The sequence below is a fragment of the Scleropages formosus genome, chromosome 15 (genome assembly GCF_900964775.1).
Source record: "Scleropages formosus chromosome 15, fSclFor1.1, whole genome shotgun sequence".
Lineage (NCBI taxonomy): Eukaryota > Metazoa > Chordata > Actinopteri > Osteoglossiformes > Osteoglossidae > Scleropages > Scleropages formosus.
In genome coordinates this window covers 19912107-19928819 of record NC_041820.1, presented here as the reverse complement: position 1 = coordinate 19928819, position 16713 = coordinate 19912107, and the positions used below count along the sequence as shown (strand labels likewise).

General features: G+C 41.1%; 1 protein-coding gene across 1 annotated transcript; it reads right to left on the bottom strand.

The window, feature by feature from the left end:
• Positions 1 to 751: 751 nt before the first annotated feature.
• Positions 752 to 15037, bottom strand: xgb (x globin). The gene is made up of 5 exons (XM_018727526.1): positions 14722 to 15037; positions 6010 to 6117; positions 5420 to 5540; positions 5131 to 5211; positions 752 to 1019 (listed from the first exon to the last, which is right to left on the bottom strand). The coding sequence occupies exons 1-5, from the start codon at positions 14883 to 14885 to the stop codon at positions 897 to 899; spliced, it is 597 nt and encodes a 198-aa protein (XP_018583042.1). The 5' UTR covers positions 14886 to 15037; the 3' UTR covers positions 752 to 896.
• Positions 15038 to 16713: the final 1676 nt, after the last annotated feature.

Genomic DNA, 16713 nt, shown 5'->3' with positions numbered 1-16713 from the left:
ATGTCTTTAATGTCATTTATCTGTAAATTTCAGCATGGTGACTGAAAATAGACCTGATACATCCTGATCCTTGTAACTTAAAATCATTCCCACTTTATTATTAATGGGCAAACAACATTATGTATGGGCATGAACAGTATTCGGGGAACTAATGGGTAGCAGCTTTAATGTGTCAGGTTTCAGCTTTTCACTTCATTGGGTTTCAGTTTGACTCCATAATTTTTTTTGCAGTGTGTTAAACTATAAATCATGTTTTGCCACAGCAGATATGCAAAATATAACTTTGTCCTTCTGCAGGGAGGGTTTCATTTAGTATTTTTAATTTTTTATAAATTTAGTGTTTTTTTTTTTTTTTTTTTTTTAATGGTAGATTGAGAGCTCCTACCTCCAAAGGTGTTTATGGGGTAAGGTGTTTAAAAATGTGAATTTTGTGTTTTGCAGAAAAACATCAACACTTTTGTGGTTATTAGAACTAGTTCTTTTCATAGGCATAGAATTATCTGTATTTCTGTTGCAAACTATCACATTTTACATTTTGTGACTGAGTACCCTATACACATGTATCCAGGGACTACCTGATCCCGTATCAGAGTAGGTGTTGATAAATTCAGCAAGAATTCATGTGAAAAACCAGATTTGCAAAAAACTCTTACATGGTTCAGTCCATTATTTTTTTATTTGCTTTATAAATAATATTTCAATAGACTTTGAAGGACAGCTGAATCATCCACTGCATTGTGTAGCACGACAATGAAACATCTTACATTAAATGTAATTTAAAACTTAGTAAATACTCTATTTACAATTGGTAGGCTGTGGTGTTCTCTTTCAGTATTAGTCACTCAGTCTCTAGGAGTGTCTGCAGCTGAGCCACTCTGCATGGAAAGTGAAGGTTTTTAAAGTGCTGTGTTCATCTTCTCAGGTTTCTCCCGTCTGGAAGCAGCAAGATTGTTGGTATGGTTCTTCTCCTCCTCCTGGTACCCTTGCTTCATTATTGTGGTGATGTAGAGGAATAAGGTCTAGTTGTTGGAAGCAAAGCAGAAGCAAAGTTGTGATTTTGAGTGCATTAGTGTTGCAACCACACCAGACCTATACTGGAAATTTTAGCTGGAGGGAGACAGGTTCATAAAAGAGTACCACAGAGTGGATGCATTACTTTTTTGGCAGATACTCTTATTCAACACCAAAGGTTTTTGTTTTACTTTGATTTTTAATTTCTACTGCATTTCTCAAGTGTCTTTCTTTAATACAGTTAGAAATGTTTCCTCAGAAAACAAGCCTTTTTCTGCCTCAGCTTTACTATAAAACATTCTTATAAGTATGTAAAATGCAACAGATCCAAGTATTCCAATGGGTTCTGCTCTCATTTGCAACATGGGCAGCAGGGTAGCTGAAGGATAGCTTTGGAGCCTCAAGAGGCCCTGGTTTCCAGGTAATGGCTTTGGAGCAGTTTGTTTGTATCTTCAGGTTATTATTGGGGCCACGTGTCTGTGGAATCAGCAGAACAGGACAATCCTCCCAAAAAATTTCATCTACCTGAATCAGGTTCTGTTAAGATCACTGCAATTAACCAGAAACACGAGTGGGTCGCAGAGAGAAGTGGAATAGTGGGATTTCCCGTTCCTTGGTGTCAGAATCTGGAGCTTTTTTCAGATACCCCAATGAAGCTGTTAAATTGGTGTTTAATAGCTGGAGCTGAATTTGATATTGCATTGGTTATGTTTTACCAAAAGCTATCTTGTACCTCTATATACACACACACATTTTCTGAACCGCTTGTCTCAGGCGAACCAGAGCCTAACCCCACAGGGCACAAGGCTGAAGGGACACACCCAGGACGGGATGCCAGTCTGTCGCAAGGCACCCCAAGCAGGACTCGAACCCCAGACCCACCAGAAAGGAGGACTCGGTCCAACCTACTGCGCCACTACGCCCCCTTACCTCTATACATTCTGCTTAAAAGAAGGCAAGGCAATAGGAAAATAATTTATAATTTCTAGAAACATCATGTGGTTTGTAAAGATAGGACTAAGTCATAACTGGTCTTACAGTTTTGTGTAAGTTGTGTGTAGCTTGTGAGTAAGATGTCTTCCTAACAAAGGAGACTTAAAGGTTAGCTGGTGTTTTCATGTAGTTCACATGAAATCCACTCGAGGGCAGTGTTTATCAAGTATCAGTGTGCTAAGCTGTATAACTACCTTAAGTGGTTTCATTATAAGATGCGCTATCTAATGCATATTTCCATTTTTGTCATACCTCTTTGAAAGCATTCTGAAGGCAATTACTAATAAAACGGGTGGGCATGTAAGTTTCTGATTAAAAGACAGGATAATCGGATCAGAATTCTAGCTTAATGATCGTTTTCCCCTTACTGCACGGCTCTGTCCTGCAAGGCCCCTGTGCCATGGTGTCTGTGACCTTAGTGACCTTGTCTTATTGCCTAATTCTGCTTGTGCTGCACACATCATAAACCACACTAACTTTAATCCTGCTTAACTGTACCCCACATGTGACCTTCCGATTAGAGCAGTTCAGAAAACCTGAACAAATCATGGGCGAGGCTCTGTCTCCTCTTGCAGAACAATGACAGTTGTGCTCTATCAAAGAACGCTGATGGAGATGGAGAAAAATCTATACATCTGACATGGTGATATGGACTATGTCCTCATCTACAGATGCTGAAGTACAGTTTTTGGAATATTAACACCTCTGCTGACACCATGGTACAGTGATAATATAGAAACTACACTCTCAAGTAAAGAATTGTGTGAAGTTTGAGGTTTATTTTGCGTGTCTGCTTTTCAACAGACAGCATCAGGTCCCACTTTAACACCTTGTGTAACAGTAACCTATACAAGAAATGCCAAATTTGCCTAGGTTCTTAGAGGAAAGATGCCCAAAGTTTGCACTGTAAATTGGCCCTTAGATTGGAGGTTAATGTGGTAAACAGTTATTTATGCAGCTGATTATAATTACCTTGTTGACTGAGTAAATGTATGTGGGTGTTCACTTTTTCACATGTACCGATTCTTAATTAGCAGTTTGATTATATGCATCAGTTCTGCTAAACAGCACTTACAGGATATAATCTTTCTGTTTTTAAGTAAAGGATTCTGCAATATGAATGTGAAATTTACAAAGCGGGGGGTGTGGTGGTGCAGCGGGTTTTGCCTATGCCTGCTCTCGGGTGGGTCTGGGGTTGGGATGCCTTGTGACTGACTGGCGTCCTGTCCTGGGTGTGTCCCCTCCCCCTCTAGCCTTGCGCTCTCTGTTGCCGGGTTAGGCTCCGGCTCACCGTGACCCTACTTGGGACAAGCAGTTTCGTGTGTGTGTGTGTGAGAGAGAGAATTTACAAAGCTGCACTAGTGTTCACATACTTTCACGTAACACTATAATGTATATGATAATACTTCCATAGTAGGGCAGCAATAAAGTTACACTTAGGTGTGATAAGTTCAAGAGGCATAACTAAAAACATGAGAGGCTTTTAAGGATTGTTTCTGAAATCATTCTTTCTGCTGTTCCTTTTTTGTTGTCCGCCTGCTTCTCGTCCGCTCTTATGCTTGACCTTAGCTTTATTGCTTTTCCTCAGTTGTTCTTTACAGCTGCCATTTAGTCTTCTTTTTGGTGCTTTGAGTGAGTGAAAATTGCTATTGTTTAGCGGAGGCTGTAACACAATTATATAATTTTACATCCCCATTTCCAGCAGTCATAGACTTAATAATATCCCACCAATAGCACACATTTTAGCAGAGTTGCCTGTTTGCCTCAAGAGCACTGTAGCTGATAAAGCACTACCACTTTAACCCATTCCTGGAGAATCTGAATTCATTATAGTTAAATTTGCCCTCAGCCAGCACTGCGGAAAAGAACCTGAAATAAATTACATTTTAACCACAGCATCTAGAATATCCTTTTTGTATTTCAATAGGTAATTAAGAGGTCACATTTTTTGCCTTTTTAACTAACTCATTGCTCTCGTTGCTCGACTGTCAGTCGGCCCTCTACCATTTAACTTGTTCTTATCCTGATAAATATAAAGATCGATTGAAAATGTTAATGAGGTGTCTGGGACAACTGGTAGTGCTATGGTTATCTGGCTGTAGTACACTTGAACAAAGTACTTACTGTAAATTGCTCCAGTAAAACTACCCAGCTGTATAAATGGGTGAATAATTGTAAGCTGCGTTGGAGAAAAGCATCAACTAAATGAATAAAATGTGAGTAAAGGCCAGCAGTCATGCACTGTATGTGACCACTGAGCTCTGTGCACAGCCCAGTTCCCTCATTCCAGCAACACTGCTTTTGGAAAATGCATCTAAACCCTACCCTGGCACACAATGAATAGGTTGAGTCACTCCTTTCAGTCTTTCATCTTGCACTTAATTTCCCTTTCATGTGTTTCATTTTGTAATTTAATGTAAACTCCACTCACTGTTAAATGGCCCAGTTTACTGTTCTACCGGTAAACCTTCAACAAATGCTCTGGAAGATCTGCATGTAGAATGTGCCATTGTTTTGTGTATCTTGTGAGAGCACAGTGAACACAGCCACTGTGTGTGTGTGTGTGTTTTCTGGATTTTGCCTTGCTTGCAAAAGATGCATCCAGGGTGCCCTGCGATTCTGGTCTGAGCATGCTTCAGGCTGATAACCCACTTCTCCCTGAGGATTAGGTGGATTGGCTACCTTGCTGGAGACAGACAGCAGCTTATACACACACCCTCAGACTATGTTAGTGCAGCCTGAGCTCAGCTCTCTGAGTACTGACTGGCATGCCTGCCTTCCATCTCCTCATCTAAAGTGATTATGTAGCTATTATATTAATGTGTATAGATTCAACTAGAGTAAGAGAATAAGATGTCCTGCTTGCACCCGTGGATACAAATATTGACTTATTTAGATGCAATTAAAGCAGGTGTAGTGCAGGTTATCTGTACGAATGAAAATTTTCATTAAAAGCTTTTCCTAATTTTTGAAGTTATTAATTCTGTCGATTGAAATGGCCCTGTGCTGCTGTATCATAGTGTTTGTGCTAATCTGCACCCTAAATCCTAATTTTTTTCCTGGTGGATGACCAAAGAAAACCGTATAGCAATTAGAAGATGATGGATATTACAGATGTTTCTATACCTTCCATGCCTCCTCCAGTTCTGTAGTCCAATTTTCCTTCAGAATTGGCTGAACAGCACAGATAAACTCTGCCCCCACATACTGTGAAGAGAGTAGAAAGGCTGCATGTTTGTTATTTAACATTTTGCTCATATGTATCATAACTTGTGTTGAGGCTCAGTGATTGAAATAATGAGTTAGTTTATATCGAGTATTGATAATCTGTGCCCCAGCTGTATTTGTGCTGGTGTACAGAGCACTATTGCCCTGTGTGAGCAACAGTAAGTGTTCACATGGTCCAGAGTCTTACGTCAAAATATTTTGGAGGAGCGTTATAGCGGTAGTGGCTCTTCCCCAGTTCCAGGGCAAGTTGGTCCAACCGTTCCACGTGGTCTAGTCTGGCCACGCTCTTCTCAATGAAGGACATCACCCTGTTAGAGGTGATGTTGGGGAAACCAGAATTAAATAATATCAATCACATCACCCCCTTGCCAGAGCTCCCCCTGCACTACTAATATTTTGTGATTTGCTTCCTAATGTGGTTCAAAATGCAGTTCTTTCTTAATTCTTGTTGTTTGTATAGCCATGCATATTCACCAAAATAGGAGATTGCAGGCTATAAATAAGTATTTTAACCTTGAAAGTCTCTAAAGATCAGGTTAAGACCCACTAATGATGTACAATGTATGAAGGTCATCTGACTGCTATTGGTCAGGAACTTAACTTCCACACTGGGCTTGTAATAACCAGTTGAAAACAGAATATGAAGATCTCACCAGCAGCATTAATGACACCTCAGACAAATGCACTTTAGAGTCAGTGTAAAGGTGTTGATCCAGACATTCACTAGAAGCAGCGGAAAAGTGAGGGTCAGTGATTGGTCAGAGGCAGGACACCAACCGCAGCCCATGTGCTCGCAGCTCTTTGCTGGTTCGCAGCCGCTCTAGGTCCTCCACGTCTCGGAACAGGAAGAAGACATCTTTGCATTCTGGATGGGTCTCAAACAGCCTGTTGCCAAGACAACAGGCAATTGTGAGCGTCAAGAGCAGAGTTCTTCAATGCTGATTAAACATCCCTCTGTAATATCTTATTATGCTGGTTTCAAATCAAAACTCGATTTCCCATCCTCTTTCAAAATACTTTATTACAAGGCTTAAAATATTGTTTTGGGGGGAAACTGCTCTTCTCACAGAGAAAATATTCACTTTAGGACTATCTGCTCTTCAAATGTTCAAGGATTACAAATTTTCCCTGCCTACTGTTCACGTTTCAGTGACCTTGCAGCAATATATTGACATGGCTCCAATGTCAGAGTGACACTCTCAGAATAAACAATCTTTTTTAGCTGAAGAGAACACTCTACCTGATACGATCAAGGTGGGTGATGATGGTCAAGGTGGACAGTAACTGCGTTGACCTGATATTTCTGTACATGTGCTCCTTTTGCACCAATTTTATAAACAGTATAAAAAGTTTGTGAATGGGGCAGCAGCCATTTTTGTAGATGAAAACTTCTGATGCTCCATGCTTTTTTATACAACCTGACTGTAATATCAAACTCTTATACATTAATTATGAATTGAGAAGTAATTCTAAAGTGGTCTAATACTACAATGTTTATCACAACAAGGTAAGGTAAGGTACCTAGTGTTTGTCAGTCACTGGCCTCTGTTAGCTGCTTTCATTCCGTTTGGGTGGAAGTTTAGCTCAGTTCTGCATTTCAGATCATAAAGGTGCTGATTAGGGCATGGATATATATAGTATCAAATTGCTAGTGTCTACAGCAGCATACATACCACAAAGGGCTGACAAAGAAGACACTAATAAATAAAAACCATATAAAGATAAATATCACTATTAGGACATGTGCAAATGAATAAAAATTAGTACAGACAGCTCAGTATTACTCAGACAATAAGAGGTCAGCTCTACTCAGAGCGAGAGGTTCAATATAGAACCTAATGGTTACTGGCAGATATGGCCTCAGGTACGCAGGTTTTTGGAACTGTGCAACTGTTTAGGTGACATGTAGAGGGTGAGAGTCATTGACCATTACGTTTATTCATTTAGCTGATGCTTTTCTCCAAAGCAACTTACAATGTTAAGGTTAGAATTATTTACCCATTTATACAGCTGGGTAAATTTACTGGAGCAATTTAGGGTAAGTACCTTGCTCAAGGGTATTACAGCCAGAGATGCAAAGGCAGCAGTTCTAACCACTACACTACCAGCTCTCCCCATTATGAGAAGAAATGTGTGTTCAGAGTCCTTCTCTGTATTAGTTCCTCTAGAGAGTCTAGACTAACCCCCAGGAACAAGCAGTCTTATTGAATAGTTTATTTAGCCTGCTTACAACACCTGTAGCAATGCTATTGGTCCAACTCACAGTGGTTAGAGCTGCTGCCTTTGGACCCTTCAGCTGTAGTACCCTTGAGCAAGGTAATTATCTTAAAAAAGAAAGATGCAGTGAAAATTACCAAATTATAGATAGCTTAAAATTGCAAGTTGCTTTGGAGAAGAGCATTAGCTAAGATAATACATTAAAATGTGTGTACCGTACAATGGACAGGTAGAACATGTGAAGGATTGATCTATGCACTCCAAAAATCACAATTCTGGGCCTTCTTGTACAAAGCAACAGTGTTGCTAGATCCCTCCAACCTGCTGTCTGATTTTACCACTGGGCAGTGGTACATCTCCACTATCTTGACTTCCACTCCACCAATGGAGTCTGAAAACGTTCTATCTCAGTCCTCCTGAAGTTCGCCACAAATTGACTTGGCTTTTTAATGTTGCCCTGTAGCTGGTTCTATTTGCACACACAACAAAGTCTTTTCCCAACCCTCTGTCCTCATACTCCTGCCTGTCTCTGATTTACCAACCCATTGCTGCATCACCTGAGAACTTCTGCTGGTGACATGACTTCGTTCTGTACCTAAAGTCAGTGGCACACAACATGAACAGGAAAGGAGCCAAGACTTTTCCTTGAGAATCCCCCACTGCTCACCGGCATGTTGTATACACAGCTCTGCAACTACACAAACTGCTGGCTGCACTCAGGTGGTCAATAATTCAGGACATTTCCCTATATTTTAAATAACATAAACAATGATAATAGCTATTCAAATGTTCCCAGCTCAACTAACTTTCCGTATTGATAATCTAGATTGATTTTCAAAGTTATGCTTTAGGCCTTGCACAGTACTGCTGAAGCTGGCTAAGGTGTGTAACAATCCAGTCTCTTAGTGCCAGAGTCAAAAGCCATGCAATTTTCAGGTGTGTTTCTGTAGCATGATTATGCTTGTGCTTTGCTTGAGATAGAACACCAATGGCCTCAGAAGTGCACAACACATGTATTCATGCCACTGGAAAACATCAAAAATATTCATGATTCTTTACTGAGTTGTCAGGTTCTCTGGTGTTTTTCCATTGCATGCTGGTGTGCCCTTACAGTCAGTCAAACTTGAAGTGCCATGAAGACCATAATTCAGTGCTGTTTCCTGAGTGCCACCTCAAAGCGGCACTTCTGTCTCATCGACAATAGACATGCAGAGGACAGGCCAAGCTGATTTTATGGTTGTTTGTTTTGTGCATCTGCTTTCAGTGAGCGTGTCATCAACATTAGGTGGAAGTTCTGTGACAAATGTATTTTCTGAAACATCTACTTCAACTACGGTAAATTTCAACAAAAAGTCTACAGTAAGAGCTAAGTGTAAAAGTATATTGAAAATACAAATCTTGAACTCCACAACCATTTTCTGATAATGGGTAAGCCATCTTTGCGGCCAGTGCACTAGTAACTTCATTGAATAAAGGCGAGTTTCAGTTTCCTCATGGCTCATTAGATCTTATTTTCAACTAAACTTCTAAAGCAAAAAATGAAAAGGATTTTTTTTAAAAGTTCTCTTTATATTTAGACACTGTCCATTTTCACTTATGAAAGTAATTCAGCAGGTCACCTGATCCAGTGAACTTAAAGCTTTCAGTTGCAAGGCATTTTTGGCCTTCAAGTTTCTGGGGTCATGAGGACAATGTATTTCAATTGGTTAAGGTAATCCTATATATTTGCAGAAGTCAGCATAACAATGCTGGGACTACAACTGTACAGCAAAAATCTCACTCCTATCTCTTCCTAGAGACAGGTGATATCTAAGAAACATTAGTGAATGATTTATACCTAAAACAGATTTTCTATCAGAATAACTAATAAATAAGCCAGAGGTGAGGCAGAGGGAAACGTTGCATAATCTACTGCTCTCAAGAACAAGTCAACTCCAGGACAGGAACACAGTAGCACAGGATAATATTACAAGAAAATGCACCCATCTTTCAATTACTGAACAGTTTATAATTAGGAATTTCCTTAATTGTATTTTACCTTTGCTAAAATACATTAGTTTTTTTAATTATTCAAATAAATTACTAAAAGTACCATCTGTAATGCAGATTGTGACAAATGTATCCTCTGCATATGATGCTTTTTAAAAATTTCTGGATGCACTGTCAACATGATGATCAAAAGGGCTGTTTCATGAGTGCACTCTTATGTACGCCCCCAGGAATCTAAGTGGATGATTCCACTGTGGCCATTCCATCCATGAAAATCAGACCTGAAAGCTGTGAATGGAGAGCAGTGTGCAGAAATTAGGCATGAAGGTAGAGTGAATGGTGCAAAAGATGAGCTAAAACAAAATTGCCGCTGGTTGAAAATTCTAATCAGTATGTGAAGTATTGGGTCAAGAATTAAGCTTATGGAACTGCATCACATGCAATCAGTTGAGAAAAGTCAGACAGGTTGCTGACAAGATAGTTCACTGTAGGCATATAATCATGAGCAGAGGTGGGTAGTAACCATGTCCAGTAAGTTTTTGTAGAAATTGTGCTTTTGAGTACATTTTTACATTGATACAATGTTTCAATTTTCTCTCATTAAAACTAATCAAGTCAGCATTAGGGTGAACCAGCAACCATTGGCTGTCAGTCACGGTCCTGTTTGGGGTTACATTTACCATTAATAAATGTCTTCACTGTCAGCTGACTTCATTTGCTGATTTCACTGGCCAAGTTTACTAGCAGTGAGAGCTACTTAGTATTCAGTGTTGGCCAATCAGAGATAAATTTGCGTTTCATCCCTCCTTGATTGACAACCAAGTTCATTTGTCTAAGGAAATGAGTTGGAAAAGACATGTGATTTAGAAGATGTTTCATATGTAAACAATGTCTTTTTTCTGTATTGTGAGATTTGCAGACTTGCCAAATCTCCCGGAAATCAGTATCTCCTCCCAAACTCCCACAAGTGATTTATAACTTCCCAGAAATCACACCTACTCCCAAGTTCTTCTGTTGGTGACACCCCTGGTCCAAAAAGTTATCAGCAAATAACCAAAATATACAGCAGCAATATGTTTTTAAGGGAACCTGCTTGGTCCACGAGTTTTCAAGGGAAGGATGACCCCCTCAATCTGTGAAATCAGTTTTTCTTGGTAAGTGAATTATTTAAGTTGAGACATCTGGACTTGAATAGTATAAGCTTTCAACAGGTCTTAATTTTTTTTAAATGAGTCACTCATTTTATTAGGTGTATTGACTAAGAATTTTTTTGCATTAATGCTTGTTAACATGAATTATCAAATTATATGTTTAAAAAACTTTTTAAAATTATACAGCTTAGAATCTCTTCAAATACCCATAAAATATTATTGGCCTGAAGAATTTTAGTTTACTTATACATTATAAATAGCTGTAAACTGTCTTAAAACTCTTTTTAAGCCACTCCAGAAAAATTAATTGAATTGAACTTGTAATCAGTGAACTTATTTAGTTATGCAAGCAAACATATAGATGTAAAACTAGGTTCTACAATGTCAATTGTTATGTCACCTTGGGCAAAGTGGGCAACTAAATCATGGTTAATGATAATACCTAGCAAACTGCGGTCCTATATCTGTTTTGTTTTGTAATATTACTGAAATTGACTTACTTACTTGCAAAGCATATTTAATGTACTGAAAGTGATTTACTGTAAAACTGTATTATAGAAACTAACTCCAGGACTTGAGAGGTATTTTTACTTTTACTAAAATTTTTAGACAAGTACTTACTCTTGAGTAATTTTTTTAAAAAAATTAATACTCTTTTGGGGGTGCGGTGGCGCAGTGGGTTGGACCACAGTCCTGCTCTCCGGTGGGTCTGGGGTTCGAGTCCCGCTTGGGGTGCCTTGCGACGGACTGGCGTCCCGTCCCGGGTGTGTCCCCTCCCCCTCCGGCCTTACGCCCTGTGTTACCGGGTAGGCTCCGGTTCCCCGCGACCCTGTATGGGACAAGCGGTTCTGAAAGTGTGTGTGTGTGTGTGTGTGTGTGTGTGTGTGTGTGTGTGTGTGTGTGTGTGTGTGTGTGTGTGTGTGTGTGTGTGTGAGATACTCTTTTACAAAAGTACTGTGGTGGGGGCGTGGTGGCGCAGTGGATTGGACCGGGTCCTGCTCTCCGGTGGGTCTGGGGTTCCAGTCCCGCTTGGGGTGCCTTGCGACGGACTGGTGTCCCATCCTGGGTGTGTCCCCTCCCCCTCCAGCCTTACGCCCTGTGTTGCCAGGTGAGACTCCGGCTCCCCGCGACCCTGTATGGGACAAGCGGTTCAGATGGCGTGCGTGCGTGCGAGAGAGAGAGAAGAGTACTGTGTTTGGCTAATCCATACATCTCTGTTGATGAGTGACAGTTCAGGAGACTGGTAGTGTAGTTAGAGCTGCTGCCTTTCGATACAAGGTCGCAGGTTTGATCCACACCTCCAGCTGTAGTACCCTTGAGCAAGGTACTTACTCTAAATTGCTCCAGTGAAATTACCCAGCTGTATAAATGGGTAAATAACTAAGGAGATTAACATTGTAAGTTGCTTTGGAGAAAAGTATCAGCTAAATGAATACAGGTAATGTACACCCCCTGTAACAATGACTGCACACTGCTGCATTTATTCATTTAGGTGGTGCATTTTCTCCCAACAACTTACAATGTTAGTCTACCTATAATTATTCATCCATTTATACAGCTGAATAATCTTACTGGAGCAATTTTAAGGTAAGTACCTTGCTCAAGGGTACTACAGCTGGAGGTAGTAGCCAAAGGCAGCAGCGCCAACCACTACGCTACTAACTGTTCCACCCAAAACCTGCAGTTGTATAATTATGTTACAGCTGTTGGCTAAACAAAAAATAATTGTAATAATATTTATGTGAAAGCAAGAACTTAATTCAGTTTGACTTTTCCTCCTTCCCTTTGGCTCTAATTAGTAGATACACCGAGTTCAGCCATATCTGTGAAAAATGTCAGTCATTCAGAATAATACTACAGTACATTCTAGGTCAAAATATTCACAGATATGACAGACCGATCTAGTGAATTACTCAGTGCAACAGAAGGTACCTGCTGCCCTATATTTTCATTTGTGTTTTTTGAAAACATGGGGCAGTAGGTAGTGGAGTACTTCGAACCGCTGCCTTTGGACCCACAAGACTTCATCTATTGTCTCATCTATTGCTGTAGTACCCTTGATCAAGGACCTACAATAACTACCACAAACAATACCCTGCTGTACAAATGGATAAATAATTGTAAACTTCATTACCTAATGTGGTAAGCTGCCTTGGAAAACATACCAAAAACAGAATAATAGTTCAGTCTTCTTTATTACTGTGGTCTTTCTGTTTATCTACAATGTAGTGGTATGGTTTTGCTTTATTCATCTTGAAACCTTTACAGGTTTAAGTATTCCTATTGAATTCATGATCCACTGCCACTGGGTAAGTTCTTTCATGAATAAATTTACATCTGTGTATTTAGTTGATGCTTTTCTCTGAACTGACTTGGTCATTGACATAGCTGGATATATTTTACCAGAGCAAAGCAGGATAACTACCTTTGTCAAGGGTTCTACAGCAGGAGGTGGGATTCAAACCTGGGTCCTTCAAGTGCAATTTGGCAGCTCTAAACTCTAAACTACCCGTCACCTCCACATGGCTAATGCAACAAAACAACCTAAACTGGTTTGTAAAAGAGTGTAGGACTATTGCAACACACAAATTACTTGCCATTAAATATCTCCACACTTCCAGTGGTATCTAAGTTCAAGACTCTGTGAAAGAAGCGATGCGTGGATGCCAGTGAGTCCTTGCGTGGTCTCTGTGCCTATGATGGAACAGCGCGACGAGGGCTCTGCTCACATGTAGCGAGAATATGAGACGGGTGTCCATTTACTCTTCATAAAGCAGGACACTGAGGTAGGGTGAGACTGAACGCATCAACTGTTCAGTTCACTGCTCATTAAGGGGTTTTGAAGGTTTCGCTCCACCTGTCTAAGGCACATGTGCTGTGGTTAAACAGCAATGATGGTGACCCTTCGCACCTCCATGCCAAAAGACTCTACTCATATGACAGCAATGTGAGGGACGGGAAAGCTTGCAGCTCGGGCGGGTAGCTCCACTCCATCGGTGCGGCTCCGTCTGCAAAACTGACGTTAACATACAGCACATAATGTCAGACGGACAAAGAGTTACACGGATTCATTTAGCAGACACCTCTCTCCAAAACGCCGTTCAATTAGGCAGAAACAAAGGTGCATCTCACCAGCAGATGGAGAGACATAGATGCAGACGCGCGATTCTCTAAGCACAGTTTGTCTGATGTCACCACTGAAGCCTTGCATATATTAGATGATATAATTGAAATTTATGGAATACATAGGAGATCCGGAGGGAAGCGAGTCTGAAAGATGTGTGTGAAGACCTTTCTAAAACACAGAGAGATTCAGCAATCCAGAGACAAGGAGCCAGAACTGTCTCTCACAGTGCCTGGGTAGTGCAAGAGGATGTAGGTTCAATCCCCACTGGAGTTTGCATGTTCTCCCAGTGTCTGCGTGGGTTTCCTCCCACAGTCCAAAGACATGCTGTTCAGGTTCCCCCATAGTGTGTGAGTGACAGAGAGAGTGAGTGTGTTCCAGTGATGTATGGATGAGTGACCCAGTGTAAGCAGTGTATCTAGCAGTGTAAGTCACCGCAGTGAATAAGTTGTGTGGCCTGATAACACTACATAGAGTTCATTGGAAGTTGCTTTGGAGAAAGCATCTAAATAAATATTAACTGAGAATCCTTCGACTTTTGATTGTGGACTCCTAGGAGGTGCAGGAGCCCAGCAGCAGTCTGTCAGGAAAGTAGGTAAATCGCGACTAGGTGGGGCTGAAACATTAGTCTAGTCGATACGATAGTGCTCACAGTTATACACAGGTCCACCACCCCGTTGGAGCCAAGTGTGACTGTGTGACAACCCTGTCCACGTTCCTCCCTGTTGTTGAAAAGACGACTCGAATCGATCGTCATTGATGTGAAAAGTGGAATTATCGCGTGGAACCAGAGCCAGTGTCAAACCCCGTGAATGTGCAACAACAGGCACGACGCGTTTACGCAGCATGTTCGTCCGACTGAAACTCGTGGGTTTCTTACAAATTTCCTGAGGTGTAGCAGGAGACGGGGTGCAAACTCCTCAGGCAGAAGAACAGTGTGAGTGCACGATGGTCAGGCTATCGTCGAACCCGAACACAGATTCAGAGGTGACAGACACAGGCACGTACCTGACGAACATAATAATTCCCACTCTGGCGATGTCCTCCTGGATCACTTTCCACGACTCTTTTATCAGATGCACCTGCTCTCCGCTGAGGCGCGCGAGCACCGAATCCCCCGCGTCTCGCGCCACTTTCGGCGCCAAACCCGTGCCTGAGATCGCGCAGCCCATGCTCGGCTCGTGGCGGCCGAGGGTACGAAAAAAAAACGAAATCGGAAGTCCAGATTTTTAAATCCCGGCAGTGATTCATTAAAAGGAAAGACGCTGCAAATGCGAACAGCGCTTCCAGGCGCGTGTCGTATGCCGCGCGCGCGCGCGCACGTATGTGTGTGTTCAGTGGCCGAAGGGACTGGGCGCGCGCCGAGCGAACTGAAAAGCCGCGGTTCATGACTGCGTGACTGAGGCGATGGGGTGGGGGGTGCAGTACTCGCGTTACACCGAAGTGCTCAAAATCACAGTTTTACAGGAGAGAAAAAAAAAATTGAAACAAAACCAGGTAACACCAACAGTGACGTGAAGAAAAAAAGCAGGCGCAAGAAGAAGGCTACTTTTTATTTAGGTGTTTACTTAACTTTGAAGGCTGAACTTTTACACTAACATGAACATTTCTGAAAGAAAAAAGGCCAACCTTGTTGTACGTTTTATGACATCAGTTCCATCCAGTCCATTCTGCGTTTTTCGTACAAATTACGCGTAAAACAACCGTTATAAAATGTTCAAACCGAAATATTTGGTGAAATATTGCTTCTTTGCATGTCTACAGTTTAGTAACTGCATTTTTTTTACTTTGAAATTCAATATTTTTTTCTGAGGAAATACATTGTTAATTTCTATTCTCATAAAAAGGGAAATGTCTTTAGAGAAAATGGTGTTCATTTCTTCTAAGTTGGTCTGAAATCTGATGCTTCCAGTGAGGAGGCACACTGATTAGTCCATTTCCATTCATTTGTAAAGTCTGAGTGCTCTACACAGGAAAAACTGGAAGCACTGACCTGTTGTGACCTCCATCTACATCTTGAGTGGTTATTGACACAACAGTGTGGCTGCTGGATGAGCTGGGTTTAGGGCTAAACTCAAAAGCAGATGCTGTAATTTGAGCCCCAAAATATTTCACATTTATTCATTTAGCTGATGCTTTTCTCCAAAGCAACTTACGGTGTTAATCTACTTACAGTTTTTTACCGATTTATACAGCTGGGTGATTTTTTCTTTTTTTCAAGGGTAAATACCTTGCTCAAGGGTACTACAGCCAGAGGTGAAATTCAAACCTGCGAGCTTTGGGGTCCAAAGGGAGCAGCTCTAACCTCTACGCTTCCAGCTGTCTCCTAAAATAGGCTTAAATAGCCAACTGCATGACAGCCTTTGCATTGTTTAATTTGAAGGACAAAGTCAGGTGAAGAAATATTTCAAAAGAATCTCAATTTCCATTTTAAAATTACATCTATATTGATGAGTAGCCGCTGTAGAGATTGAAGAACATGAGTAATGTGTTACCTGGTACAATGTGGAGGAGTTGAAGAGAAGAGATGGTGCACATTGGACTTCTGGACAGCAGAGTTGCAATAATCACCCTGGAGATGAAAGTGTGCACTAACTTTTCAGTGTGTGATGTACAGAGAAAATACTAAATGTCGTTTTTCTCATATGGTGGATAAGATGCATAAATCACTAATCATAGGGTTATATCCTCCATATTCATGCAGACATGAAGACACTATTTGTGGGATAATACACACACACTGGCTGGAGCTGCTTGTCTTGAGTGGGGTGGTGGCGAACTGGAACCTAACCTGGCAACACAGGGCGCAAGGCTGGAGGGGGAGGGGACACACCCCAGATGGGACGCCAGTCCACCACAAGGTACGCCAAGCAGGACTCAAACCCCAGACCCGCCGGATAATACACAGTTAAACCAAACATCTTTGCGGTGGTCATGAATTTGATGAGCCACCATATCCACTGTGATAAATAAAACACAAAGATGCTTTAAACAAATTAC

Bases quoted from the DNA above. Each gene is read 5' to 3' on its own strand.
- xgb (XM_018727526.1), bottom strand. From the start codon at position 14,885: ATGGGCTGCGCGATCTCAGGCACGGGTTTGGCGCCGAAAGTGGCGCGA. The intron at 5,541-6,009 runs GTTGGTGTCCTG...CACCTCTAACAG, and splicing joins CTGCGAGCACATGGGCTGCG to GGTGATGTCCTTCATTGAGA. The intron at 5,212-5,419 runs GTAAGACTCTGG...CTCTCTTCACAG, and splicing joins CTCCTCCAAAATATTTTGAC to TATGTGGGGGCAGAGTTTAT.